The 15,177-nt window shown below is 34.9% G+C and overlaps 1 protein-coding gene across 1 annotated transcript in view; it reads right to left on the reverse strand.

Annotated features, from left to right (window-relative positions):
* The window catches only part of LOC149785838 (A disintegrin and metalloproteinase with thrombospondin motifs 16-like), a 172,387-nt gene that overhangs the window by 32,264 nt on the left and 124,946 nt on the right, over positions 1 to 15,177 (reverse strand). The window contains exons 13-15 of the mRNA XM_089931138.1: positions 8,994 to 9,057; positions 4,405 to 4,525; positions 286 to 416 (exon numbers count right to left, since the gene is read on the reverse strand). Coding sequence (XP_089787264.1) covers positions 286 to 416; positions 4,405 to 4,525; positions 8,994 to 9,057 — 316 coding nt within the window. The remainder of the gene's footprint in view (positions 1 to 285; positions 417 to 4,404; positions 4,526 to 8,993; positions 9,058 to 15,177) is intronic.

A 15,177-nucleotide genomic window follows, 5' to 3' on the forward strand; every position in this document is an offset into this window, starting at 1 on the left:
TAAAATATGATCACCCTCCCTCTGTTGGTTTAGACTGAAGTTCAAGTTTAACTTAGAGACCATATTACCCATGAAAATGTGACCTTTGACCCCCACCCCATCCTCCCCAATGGGGCTGCATCCAGAACATGAAACGTCCAATGCCATCTACTCATTCTCTTCAATCAATGTGATAATTCTCCTTTAATTGGTGTAGATGGAGTTCATAAGCAAGTGAAGGACAGACAGACAGAAGTATTAAATATAAAAATTATATCTTTATAAAGGATGGAATATAGTCTATACCTGACACTTGCCATGGATGCAAACATGTTCAGTAAAGTCGTTACAACGAGTTCCATCCATCACTTGTGCAGAGAGTGCATAGTAGAAATTGTATCCGTCTGCCTTACAGTACAGCTTACACTGGTCATCAACTAGACAAGAAAAACAATGCATAGTAAAAATTGCATCCATATGCCTTACAGTACAGCTTACACTGGTCATCAACTAGACAAGAAAAAACAGTGCATAGTAGAAATTTTATCCATCTGCCTTACAGTACAGCTTACACTGGTCATCAACTAGACAAGAAAAACAGTGCATAGTAGAAATTTTATCCATCTGCCTAACAGTACAGCTTACACTGGTCATCAACTAGACAAGAAAAACAGTGCATAGTAGAAATTTTATCCATATGTCTTACAGTACAGCTTACACTGGTCATCAACTAGACAAGAAAAACAATGCATAGTAGAAATTGTATCCATCTGTCTTACAGTACAGCTTACACTGGTCATCAACTAGACAAGAAAAACAGTGCATAGTAGAAATTGTATCCATATGTCTTACAGTACAGCTTACACTGGTCATCAACTAGACAAGAAAAACAGTGCATAGTAGAAATTGTATCCATATGCCTTACAGTATAGCTTACACTGGTCATCAACTAGACAAGAAAAACAGTGCATAGTAGAAATTGTATCCATATGTCTTACAGTACAGCTTACACTGGTCATCAACTAGACAAGAAAAACAGTGCATAGTAGAAATTGTATCCATATGTCTTACAGTACAGCTTACACTGGTCATCAACTAGACAAGAAAAACAGTGCATAGTAGAAATTTTATCCATATGTCTTACAGTACAGCTTACACTGGTCATCAACTAGACAAGAAAAACAGTGCATAGTAGAAATTGTATCCATATGTCTTACAGTACAGCTTACACTGGTCATCAACTAGACAAGAAAAACAGTGCATAGTAGAAATTGTATCCATATGCCTTACAGTATAGCTTACACTGGTCATCAACTAGACAAGAAAAATAGTGCATAGTAGAAATTGTATCCATCTGCCTTACAGTATAGTTTACACTGGTCATCAACAAGAAAATAAAGAACAATGCACAGTAGAAATTATTTCCATCTGCTTTACAAGTACAGTTTACACCGGTCATCAACTAGACAAGAAATTTTGGGTAATTCTGAATAAATTTCTGATTAAGGATCCTGTTATCTTTTCATGACACTGGAGGAATGATTGAATGAAAAATGGAACAACGTATCTTCTTGGATTGGCAGAACTGACAACTAGTAAAGTTCTGCTTATCTGTTTTCTGTCTGTTGCTCTTGACCATGCAGTTGATTTGAAGAAGGATTTTATGGGATATTTTAGATTACTCAAATGATGAATATTAGTATATCCCCCCTCCCCAAACCACTTTACATATGCTGAAACAAACATTTGAGATACTTTGTTTTTCTTCCAATTCTGGTGAATGATTCTTGTCAACAAAATCAGTGAGTAGCCACTATTGAAATCTAAAATGAGGGAATGGATAAAATAGGACATTTAGGAAAGGAAGCAGAAAATGCCATTTAAATACAATGAACATCTTCACATAGTAATCATGGATCAATAAAACAGGTTTTGTATTGGTGTCAAATTTAGATTAATGGGTCAGTAACATTTAAAATGAAACATTTGTACATTTTCAGACAGTTTGTCATGCAAGGAAAGTGTGATTTTTGCATACTGGTCAAAAATGTAAAAGATTCTATTTTATGTCTGTTTTATTAGTGATACATGCCATTTCAAACCATTAAGATACCAATCATATTACTGAGACATAATTTTACTTCTGTTTCAATTTCTTTAAAATATTTTGAGAAAGTACTATCATCTGATGCAAAATTTGACCTTACCTGAGATAACTCCTCCTACTGAATCATGTGACATGACGACCTGTTGACCTCCACCAAAACATTCAATATTTCACATAGACACATGTTTCAATTTTAGTGATATGTTTATTACAAATAAGTTTTATTATTCTGAATAGCTTTCAATTACCATGCTGCATAAATTATACTGCAGTAGACAATATTTATATTTGTATTCAAGTTTGTAATAGTAATAGCCTGTGTTTTATTTCAGTATTCATGAAAATCAAGTTTAAAGTGTCCTGAGAACATATTCATGTAAAAGGAAATTCATTCCAAAAGATTTTGATATTTTTTAGATACACTCTAATCCTCATTAATTTTAACTAACTTTTATTTAAGCTACCATAGACATCAATGAATTAAAAATATATAACAAAAGTGTAAATAGTTACTGCTCAGAAGTATACTGTTGTTCATAATATTTTTAAAGTTTTACTCAATTTGTGAGATTGAATTTTTTATTACTGAAGTATGTTGATGCAAACTTGGAAATACGTGCTTAATATATCAGAAGATAAAAATCGGCAACCACTGTTTTTGTATTTCTTTATTGTTATTCACAAACTTCATCACCCACCCCTCCTTCAGCTCAGTGACTAAAAGTAAGGAGTCACTCAGGTGTCTGAAAGATCAAGACAATGAAGCGACCAACATTAAAGTGCAAACTTTCAAACTTGAAAATAATGCAATCAAGTACAGTTGTTCCTATCAATGATGAACACACACAACAAAAACCCGCTGTTAGGGAGGACAATGAAATGCATAACAAAGTCTGATGTTAGGGAGTTTGATGAAACACACACAACAAAACCTGCTGTTAGGGAGTACGATGAAATGCATAACAAAGCCCGATGTTAGGGAGTACAATGAAACCCACGACAAAGCCCAATGTTAGCGAGCTCGATGAAACACACACAACAAATCCTGATGTTAGAGAGTTTTATGAAACACAGACAACATTAAAGACTGATGTTAGGAACTATGATGAAATGCACACAACAAAGCCCGATGTTAGGGAGTACAATGAAACCCACGACAAAGCCTGATGTTCATGAGTTCGATGAAACACACACAACAAAAAGCCCAATGTTAGGGAGTTCGATGAAACACACACAAAGCCCGATGTTAGGGAGTTCAGTGGAACACACATAACAAAGCCTGATGTCAGGGAGTTCAATGAAACACACACACACAAAAGCCTGATGTTAGGGAGTTCACCCATATACAAGACATTAATTCATTTCAATTTCTATTTTATTTGGGGGGGTTTCTTCTTCAAAATTATCAATGGGACATGGTTTTCTACATTCTTTTGTGTAAACACACATGTAAATTGGCATCAATTGTGTCCATGTTCTACTGACCATATGGCCGACCACATCAATATCCATCCACATTTCATCTGAGTTTTGTGAAAGGAATAAATCTAACTCCTCCATTTAGATGATCTGGATATTGACTGTTAGAACTATAAAGCCTCCACTGAGTTCTATTCATTATTATTGACTGTTAGAATTACAAAGCATTCCCTTAGTTCTATTCATTATTATTGACTGTTAGAAATACAAAGCCTGGCTCCAGTCAGTTCTATTCCTTATTATTGACTGTTAGAATTACAAAGCCTCCACTGAATTCGATTCATTATTATTGACTCACAGTTAGAATTATAACTCTTCGACTGAATTCTAATCATTATTATTGACTGTGAGAATTACAAAGCATTCCCTTAGTTCTATTCATTATTATTGACTGTTAGAATTACAAAGCCTCAACTGAGTTCTAATCCTTATTATTGACTGTTAGAATTAAAACTCCTCCACTGAGTTCTAATCATTATTGCAACAATCAGCTAGTCAGAGGAAAATGGCAAATATAAACTATGCCTGGAGGTATGTCTAATATACCAATCACTGGTTAATTGAACACCATAGACTATGTACTGAGAGTAGCAATACTAATAGTGGTTAAAAAAATAAAAAAAAAACACGAGCATGGACTTTTATAAAAACACTTTGGGAAAACAATTTTTTATCAATTAGGAATAAAACCTAAAGAGTAAAATGTTCAATTGTAAAAGTTTCCATGATATATAAATATTGTAACCCATTTGCAATAGAATTGAGACAATGTATGTCTCTTGTGGACCTATGAAAGAATCCCTTCATAGACATCTTTAAAGAAATACAATAGTTATTACCATGGTCCAGGTTTTGTTGATCTCTGTAGGCCCTCCATTTGTAGTATAGTCCTCGGAATTGCTTCTGATTGTGTTCCTCACACTGCAGCTCTCTGAAGTCTTTACTGTTATCAGGGCAGTCCTGAAATGACAAAAGTGTTTATGCAATGGCATTTTCTACAATACTTCCAAGACCTTTTTATGATCACTGGCGACAAGGACAGAGTGCATTCCAACTCCATGTGTCCTGTGCTCTTGCAAGTAAGACCATAAATACCATGATAAGAACCAGATCTTAATTGCTACATCAGTTACAAGAAATTATTTTTTGACTTGCTTAATAATAACTTTTCAAAACTCATTATACTATATCTAGATTGCCTGGCATCTACTGAACCCTGAATCACATTACATTAATAAGGAACTATTTTTCTGGTTCAAATTAATAAGGAACTATTTTTCTGGTTTCCATTTGAATCACTTAAATTAATGAGGAACTACTTTTCTGGTTTCCATGTGAATCACTTAAATTAATGGAGTACCAATTTCATTGTTTTCCTTGTGTAAGCTAGACCACAAATTAAAAAAACACATCAAAATATTTTCCAAGCTGACACTGAATGTGTTTTGTGTACTTGTTTAAGTACGAAGCTCTTTATTTTACGAAGTATTCATTTTGCTTGGTTGCCTTGCTATCTTAAATCACAATTATGACTGAGTAGGTTAATTTAAGGTAGTTTAAGCAGATTATGTACACAATAAAATTTATCAAAGTGTTTGATTGATCAAGTGAAATGAGTTACCTGACAAAGAACCAGGGCCACTGGTTTTTAAGCATGTAGGATTTGTATGCCTTTTCACTTGTTTGTATTCCACCTACTTTATCTAATTAATTCAAAAGATGTACAGTCAAACCCACTTATCTCGACCTCGGTTATCTCGACAACCCGCTTATGTCGAGCGTTTTGGTCCGGTCCCGAAAAAATTCTTCTTTGTTATGCTATTTTTTACCCGCTTATCTCGACCTCTGTTAAGTCGATAACCCGGTTATGTCGGGCATAAGTTTCGGTCCAAAGTAACATGTGGACCCGCTTAATTCGACGAAATGCAACTTTTTAACGTCAATCTCACAGAAATTGTACAAGAAATAGTCAGCAAAAGCGATCGATTTGTAGAAAATATGAAGTAATATCAGTCTGCTTTTGTTTACTCCGGTGCTGATCTGTAACGAACGATTCAAAAGCACTTACGTTTTCATACATATGCTCGGCACCGTCGACACTTGCCACAAACAATTTCATTTTTTTAATGCATTCAGCCATTTCACTGTAGCTTGGGATAGTGATAGGCTGATCATCATCATCATCATCATCATCTTGCTTGCATGATTGTATCTGCTTCGTTGTCACCGATTGGATTATTTCCTCATCAGTAAGTTCACCATAGGCATTGGCATCATCATCCACGTGAACATAATTAGAAAATTCATCCCGAGCAATGCCTATGGAGTCCGCAATCTCATCAGCCATCGCTTCAAGACCTATTTCTGATTGAGGCTCTTTAATTTCTTGTGCAATTAAACACTGCTGGTGAAATTCTTCATCAGAAATTTCCGGAAAAATACAATGGAACCAGCAGTTTTGAATGGTTTTCGGCGATACACTGTTCCAAGCTGCACGGGCATACATGATGGCGTCTAGCAGAGTTGGTTTATAGGATCGCTTTTCCTCATTTGCACTCACAGTCAATGTACATGTACATGTACATGTATTTTCAAAAACATTTATTGATCTTTATCTGCGAGATACTGTCATATATTAACCTGGATATAATACAATCTTGGTTATTTTGCACCTAACACCGCGTTATGCGTGAATGGCGGGTGCCTGAAAGCAATCGGTGGATGTTTCTCTCTCACTCTCTCGTTTGTGATTTTCTTTGATCCATTTTTCAATCTGATAACATATTCAAACCTCTGAGTACAACCAAAGATGATTTGTTTTTCAATATTCACATCAATTATAAAAATGCGTCGTGTGTTATCTGACATAAGTGATGCACACTACAGTAATGGATGCATACGCTACATGTGATATAAGGAGTTCATAGATATATTTTTTCTTTAATAAATTACTTATGATGATAAAAAAGGAATAAATGATAACAACACCAGGTTAGTTCATTTCATTTTATTATCAATTAAGCGTTTTGTTTATTTTATTGTAACATGCAGTGGGAGGGGATTCCAGTAAACACCAGCAAGAGACAGGAGTAATGCTCAAGGACATTTTTAAAATTACCGGTTTTTATGAACCCGGATATCTCGGGACCCGGTTATGTCGACGATTTTTTTACACCCCCGACGTAATCGAGATAACTGGGTTTGACTGTAATTACCATGATAAAATAAAATAGGGGTCTCAAACATGATGCCTGTGGACTGCATGCAGCTACCAAGCCATATCTTGTGGCCCTCAAAATGATTGGCATCACAAGGCGTCACGAGAGATAACAAAGATTTCATGCCCCCCCCAGGCCATCGAAAATAACCTCATGCGGCCCTCACTGTGGTTTGAGTGTGAGATCCCTGATATAAAAGGGGGCCTGCTGTTTATTTAGGTCAACAACACAACAAATGCTTCCACTAGTACGATATCAAGACACGATGGGCACCTAATTAGGTTCTCAAAGAAATGCTTGCGGACATAACTATTACAGTTGACTGACACATTTTAGGCTTAATTACAAGAGGACACATTGCATTTATGATGATTACACTTAAAAGGAACTAAAACACAAATTTCAATTTATATTTTTTTATTTAATTGGTATTTATTTATTAAAGTACTGTCTCCACTAGGTATAAGTGACATTTTCATCAACTGAAATGTCCTTGAATATTGTTAATTGCGGTGTACTAAGAATGTTATTTGAAAAGAAAATGTAACCAATTATATGACTTCTTATTAAAAGTTGATATTTCACAGTGTTGATTAAACTTTCCAGGTCCTATCTACTGTTTTCAATGAAAAAACGAGCAACATATAAAAGTTTCCGTCAACAATTTTGATTGTAATTTTCTTCAAGTTCAAGAAATAGTGATCAATTTTTGGGTATGTTCTGGTTTAAAAAATGGGATCCATGCCTGATCCCAAGTTATAAGCAGGTTTGTGAGTTATCAAGGCACAAGTTATCGAGGGATTGGTGTAAATGGCTCACTTTACTCCATACAAATGTCCACTTGTGTCAATGGCTCAGTTTCCTACCTAGAGTTTACTCCCTACAAACATCCACTTGTGTCAATGGCTCAGTTTACTCCCTACTAATGTCCACTTGTGTCAATGGCTCAGTATCCTACCTAGAGTTTACTCCCTACAAACATCCACTTGTGTCAATGGCTCAGTTTACTCCCTACAGTTTACTCCCTACAAATGTCAACATGTGTCAATGGCTCAGTTCAGTTAACTCCCTAGAAAACATCTACCACTGACTTCAAATGAGTGTTCACTAAATTTTTCAAGCACTGCCTCAATGGCTTGAACTCTGGACCAAATAAACGTGAAGTGAGTTAACAGCTGTGCTATAAAGTTAGTTGCTATTTTTGTCTAAAATAGGGGATTTTGTCTACAAAACCTAGATATGAATACTTCTTAGTAATGATGAAGATACATCTGTATTACAGGCAAACACACTTCATTTGGTCTCTGATTAGCAACACTCATTCTATGTATCTATTCTTGTTATATTCCCATTTTAAAATGTAATTATTACTTTATTTTCTCACACACCCTCAAGTGTACGACTGCATTTTCCAGTGTGGAACACCCATGCAGAATTTCTCTATCTCATATGACTATTTTCATACCTCATGTGATTATTATCCTACCTCATATAACTATCATTACCTCATGTGATTATTATTCTACCTTATGTGACTATTATCCTCCCGTATGTGACTCTTATCCTACTTCATGTTACAATTATTCTACCTCATGTGACTGTTCTCCTACCTCACACAATGTTAAAACAGCATTGTAACAGCTTGCTTTTATGACATACCTGCATCATAATATGTCCTTCAGTGATATTTGTATTAGTTCAATTTCTGAATTTTTAAAAATCCTGTGTTTTAATGGAGTTGCCGAGTTAATCCCAATTCACTGAATAAACCAAATCGTATTTGCTCTTTCTTGATATCCAGAATCTTTAAATAGCTATTTTATCCTTGTGAAGACCTTACTTGTGCAGAAATTACAACATTACTTAAAACCCAGGTTTATGAGAATTTTTTTTATAACCACAATAACTAGTATGGAAAATAGGAATTCCACACTCTGGATCATAATTCATGGGTGGGAACATGTTCCTGCTCATGATGAGTGGGGATCTCCACACCTCATACCATACATAGGATAGATTTTACTTGCCTTATCTGACCGGACAGATAGTGACACACATTTCACCTTCCTGGTAGTGATGTCAAGTCATTATGATCATCAATACTGTCAAGATCTTGTGTTAAAGATTTTCAAGTTCTTATTCAAACAGCATGGACTGCAGGCACAACATGGTATATGACATGACATTCATTTATTTATTTATATAATTACCATAAGGTTGCACATTTTGTTTATTTCTTCATGACCAGGACATGACTTCCCTCCATACTGAGGTCTGAAAAAGACAAAATATATATGCACAAAGCCAATTTTGATCACATGATTAAAAATTAAATTTAGTTTTGAAATACAAGTTAGAAAAAAAAAGAAACTTTAGCATGTGTATTAAAACTGATTTATAACTGTGGAATGAATTGTTACCTTATACAAACTCATTTGCTAGGATGAGAACATGACGTTAGATTCACATGCAGTATTGGAAAGGTGTTGAGTGGGAGTAGTGGTGATATCATTTGCTAGGATGAGAACATCACATTAGATTCACATGCAGTAGTGGGAGTAGTGGTGATATCATTTGCTAGGATGAGAACATGACATTAGCTTCAAATGCGGTAGTGGGAGTAGTGGTGATATCATTTGCTAGGATGAGAACATGACATTAGCTTCAAATGCAGTAGTGGGAGTAGTGGTGATATCATTTGCTAGGATGAGAACATGACATTAGCTTCAAATGCAGTAGTGGGAGTAGTGGTGATATCATTTGCTAGGATGAGAACATGACATTAGCTTCAAATGCAGTAGTGGGAGTAGTGGTGATATCATTTGCTAGGATGAGAACATGACATTAGCTTCAAATGCAGTAGTGGGAGTAGTGGTGATATCATTTGCTAGGATGAGAACATGACATTAGCTTCAAATGCAGTAGTGGGAGTAGTGGTGATATCATTTGCTAGGATGAGAACATGACATTAGCTTCAAATGCAGTAGTGGGAGTAGTGGTGATATCATTTGCTAGGATGAGAACATGACATTAGCTTCAAATGCAGTAGTGGGAGTAGTGGTGATATCATTTGCTAGGATGAGAACATGACATTAGCTTCAAATGCAGTAGTGGGAGTAGTGGTGATATCATTTGCTAGGATGAGAACATGACATTAGCTTCAAATGCAGTATTGGAAAGGTATTAAGTGGGAGTAGTGGTGATATAATTTTGATGATATCAAATTCCTTTATTCAGGCTGAAAATAATGAAGACATGAAAAGTTTTCACAAAATACAAATGCTCTGCCATACACTATTTGTATGACCCTGAAGCCAAAACTGATATTAATACATTAGGAGTGCATATTCATTATATAAAAAATCAAATGTATGTATCCCTCAATGTTTAAACCATCTTTAGCTTGGTTAGCAGCAGTGTTGCTAATTAGATGTCTGCTTGACAAGAAAGAAAGTTAGATAAGAGTTGTCTCCCCTCGCATAAAAGAAATTGGTGCCACATACTTTATAGTCCTCAGTTATTACTGAAATGGATGTAGCTGTGCAGAGGGCAATCTAATAAAACATGGATTTAACTGTGCAGAGGGCAATGTAATAAAACATGGATTTAACTGTGTAAAGGGCAATGTAATAAAACATGGACTTAACTGTGCAGAGGGCAATGTAATAAAACATGGATTTAACAGTGTAGAGGGCAATGTAATAAAACATGGATTTAACTGTGTAAAGGGCAATGTAATAAAACATGGACTTAACTGTGCAGAGGGCAATGTAATAAAACATGGATTTAACAGTGTAGAGGGCAATGTAATAAAACATGGATTTAACTGTGTAAAGGGCGATGTAATAAAACATGGATTTAACTGTGTAAAGGGCAATGTAATAAAACATGGACTTAACTGTGCACAGGGCAATGTAATAAAACATGGATTTAACTGTATAGGGCAATGTAATAAAACATGGATTTAACTGTGTAGAGGGCATTGTAATAAAACATGAATTTAACTGTGTAGAGGGCTTGCAAAGGTATGACTTTATTAAGTATTATTGAAGAAACATTAAGTATTACCTTTTTCAAATACAACACATAATCATAATACACAACAATAGGTAAGAGAGGGACTAAAATACATCTCCTAATAGATATCAAGCAGCTTCAAATGGCTAACTAGCTACACGATAGGATTAGCCCTTTTCATCAAGGAAGATGCAGGTGAAAACTGTGCTCCCACAAATCTAGTTGATGTCAAATCATCCATGTTCCAACAAAACTGCTGTCAATGACCTGTGCAGGTTGCTTGTTGAGCCGGTGCTATCAGGACCACCAGGTTGAATTTAGTTTTTGAGTATGGTAGATATCTGAGTAGAAAATAGAAAAGGTTGATTCCATCCAGCAATTCTACTCACATGCTAAACTAGTGGGTTTATGCCAATATGAAATGCTTTTGGTCTTAGTTTAGCTCTTTATATGGTGCATAGATAACCCAATGTAACCAAGACAACAATGTCTGTGCAGTAATATCATTTATTATATGCTAATTTTTTCTCCATTATCTTTACATTGTCAGAATTGTTAAGTATTTTTCCATATTGCTCTGCTTCATACGGCACTGCTCCATACTGCACTGTTTCATATTGCACCACTCCATACTGCACTGCTCCATATTGCACTGCTTCATATTGCACCACTACATATTGCACTGCTCCACACCACACTGCTCCATATTGCACTGCTTCATATTGTACTGCTTCATATTGCACCACTCCATATTGCACTGCTCCACACTGCACTGCTCCATACTGCACTGCTCCATATTGCACTGCTTCATATTGCACTGCTCCATACTGCACTGCTCCATATTGCACTGCTTCATATTGCACTGCTCCACACTGCACTGCTTCATACTGCACTACTTCATATTGCAATGCTCCATACTGCACTGCTCCATATTGCACTGCTTCATATTGCACCACTCCATAATGCACTGCTCCATATTGCACTGCTTCATATTGCCACAACATATGTTTCTGTAACTAGTATGGTGTATTAGGAACTACTTTGACAGTAAACAAACAATGTAGGTAATGTAGCAGATGCTTTAGATTCCATTCATTATATTTGTTTGTGAAGAAACTAAACAAGCTGTTTCATCCATTAGAAAGTAGAGATGATAAAGCTGACAATATAGATCAGTTCACTGAGTCAAAAATGAAACTTTCACACTAGCAAACAAATGAATGTGATATTCACAATGTCAACAACAAAAGCAAGAGATGCAGTAATTAAAAATACCATTCTAATCACTTATAATAAACAGTTATTTGGGAGAAATATTCACAACTTTTTGCAAAAAGAATGGTTCATATTATGACCAGTGCTCACTAGAATCTATACAAATTACACAATAGAGAATATTGAGGCCAAGGGCTATTGCATATCTATCCGAGAAATACCATTTTACTAGTCAGTCAAAACATTAAGTTCAAGAAAAAAATCCATCTGAAGATTTTGGTAGGAAACTAAGAACTTTAGAGCCAATAAACCAAGACAATGAAAAAGTATTATTTCCACTAACTAAATGGACTGTCACACAACAGCTGCTTTGCAAATATCCACATTTAACTGTTTTGATATAATGTTAGGCTAGCGATAGAAGACATACACTCTATGATATAGGTCACAGTTGTGGTCCCTCCAATGGTGAGCTTACAAGTGACAGAGCATAAGCATATCTCTTCTTTAGCTGATAATAAGAATGGTGATAAATATACTTACATTTATGCATCTTGAATTTCCTAAAAATGTACTTTCTTATTTGGTCCTGCAAATCTGAATGACATGACGCATGTCACAGAAAATCTGATACACACTTTAATTGTATTGTAATTCTGACTACATTTCCAACTGAAATTACATTCTCCTTTCAGCACTGAATTGACCCAAAAAAGTCCAGTCCATCATAAGAAAAAAAAAGCAGAATTGAGTTGGATCAACAGAAAAACAAAATCCATCCATTCCATACCAACAGCAAACCTTTTTACAATGCACACTCATTCAAAATATGACTCTGAATTTCATTTTTAAGCAGACCCAAATGATATTTTTAAAACTAAGGTCGAGTGTTCACTGAAGTTCAAAGGTCAATGGGCTGTGCTATGTGTGCATTAATATTATTACTGTGTATTGATAAATCTATGGTTATGTATTTATTCTGAAATACAGCATAAATCAGATTACATTGTTTCTTGTAGTTTATTCCTCTATTATTAAGCCTAAGGTAGGAAAATGAAATGAGTATATAAAAAGGTTCCTACCTTTGTATGGGAAAATATGAACTAGTTTTTTCAGAATAAAATTTTTTTTTCATATTTTCCCAAAAAAATGCAGTAAACTATAACTATACCTTCTTTGATTTGTAGGAAGAGACAGCTCTCCCTTTTGATTTTCTCAGTAAACTTTCAGGTACCAATTTTGAGCCATGACCACCGGGGTAAACAGTCAGAGGAAAAAAGTGGCTTAACACATTAACTCTTAGCGATGACTTAACGGGGCAGGAGGTAGTAGCCTACTGCCGACCTCTCTAGCGTCATGGTCATGCATGATACACTAAAGTGGGTGGTATTATAGAAAGGTAGACAGATGTAGCTCTACAATGATACCATATAATCTGGAATATCTATTTGCACTACAAAATACAGATACAAAAACCTCATTTTTTGGACCCGACTTTTTTTTACCCAAAATCCGCCCTTGGTTGGAATCCGATTTTGTGTCCGGATTTTAGACGTTTTGGTCTCAGATCTATGGCAAACCAGTATGAACTGCAAACAGACAGGTGAGCCTTTGCAAAAGGTAGGATAAGATGGGCATCTGGAATAAAGAGTGGTCTCCATATAAAAATAACTTTTACCCTTTTGCTCATGCGCGAGTCAAATAGCCAATGAAAAATGATGTTTCTAACACAACTAGGCAGTATGTTATTGAAAGATGACCGGGGATCTGGTGTTTTTGAGTCTATTCAGAAATAGCTTTCAAAATGTCTTTCCTACTCGATTTTCAGGTGAAAATGACAAAAAGCTCCAAGGGTTAATGTGTTAAGGCAAAGCTTGACTGCCCATATGCAGGAGTCTGTTCTTAGCAGGAAAATCTAGGACTACTGTGAGAGAAACCAAACAATTTTGTTAGAAATGTAGTTTGGGTTGACTAAAAGAGCATGAACCTTGCTTATTTGTCTATTGCAGCAAGGATGACTTCCTGTACTGAAATTTCTTATGGATTCCGTATGGAATACTTATGGAATCCGTATGGAATAGATATGGACTGAAAAACTTATGGAATCAGACAATTTATTCCATATCAATTCCATAAGTACTTCACAGCAAGTGAAAATTCCATATGGAATAAAGTTGCAACTTTAATCCATAAGCACTTTTTTCCATATGGAAATCAGGCTCATGTATTATAGCATCATGGAAAATACTCTTTGAAGAATTAATAACCTAAACTATCTGATTAAAATATAAATATTGGTGGGAGTTTGAGTAGTTGTATATGTCAGTGTAGCTGATGTGGAAGGATGAATATATACTCATAAATTTTAAGAAACACATGTCAGTTTTCTTTAATTTATTTCCACAGATGTTTAAAAACAAAGACATGATCAAAATAGTAGGGAAAATGTAAGCATGATCAGAAATTTAATATTAAAATACAATCATAGATGAATCTTTGGTGCAAGGTGGATTTTGGGCTTGATCTAATGTTTATTCTGAAAAGTAATCTTTTTGGCTCCTATTAAAATATGCTCTACAAAAATCATGCCCTAGTGAAAATGTGACTTAAATTTCAGCAAAATCAATGAACATTTCTTGACATTCACTCAAATGTCCATTTTCACTAAAATCATGGCATTTTAGGAGATTTTACCAAAATTTAAGAAAATATCAGTGAAATTTTGTGATTGAAATTTCACTGATTCTGCCAACATTTCTGAAAATATTAGTGGGAATTTTTTATTGAAATTTCACCAAGAGTTTGTCAAAAATTCTAAAAATATAGTGATATTTTGTGATTGCAAAATCACTGAAATTTTAGTTTAAAAAATATAAATAAGATATAATAAAATTTATTTTTGTTTCTTGTACAATTTGATTGATTTTCAGCAGCATTTATATTCCCTGTTTCTGATAGCTGTAATTGTATTGTTTATTTTGGGAACAATATCTTCTTTCCACATCTTTCTGTATTATATTTCTTTATCAAATTTTGTTATTGTTGTTGTTGTACTTTTTTAAACTTAAACTGGATTTAACTGCCCTCAAACAAGTTTTCTTGTTTTCTGTTTTGAATCAGAATTTCGCTTTTCTCCTGACCTGAATCTGATTTTCCTCGATA

This window comes from Sinohyriopsis cumingii, chromosome 13 (genome assembly GCF_028554795.1).
Source record: "Sinohyriopsis cumingii isolate HCF-2022 chromosome 13, ASM2855479v2, whole genome shotgun sequence".
Classification (NCBI taxonomy): Eukaryota; Metazoa; Mollusca; class Bivalvia; order Unionida; family Unionidae; genus Sinohyriopsis; species Sinohyriopsis cumingii.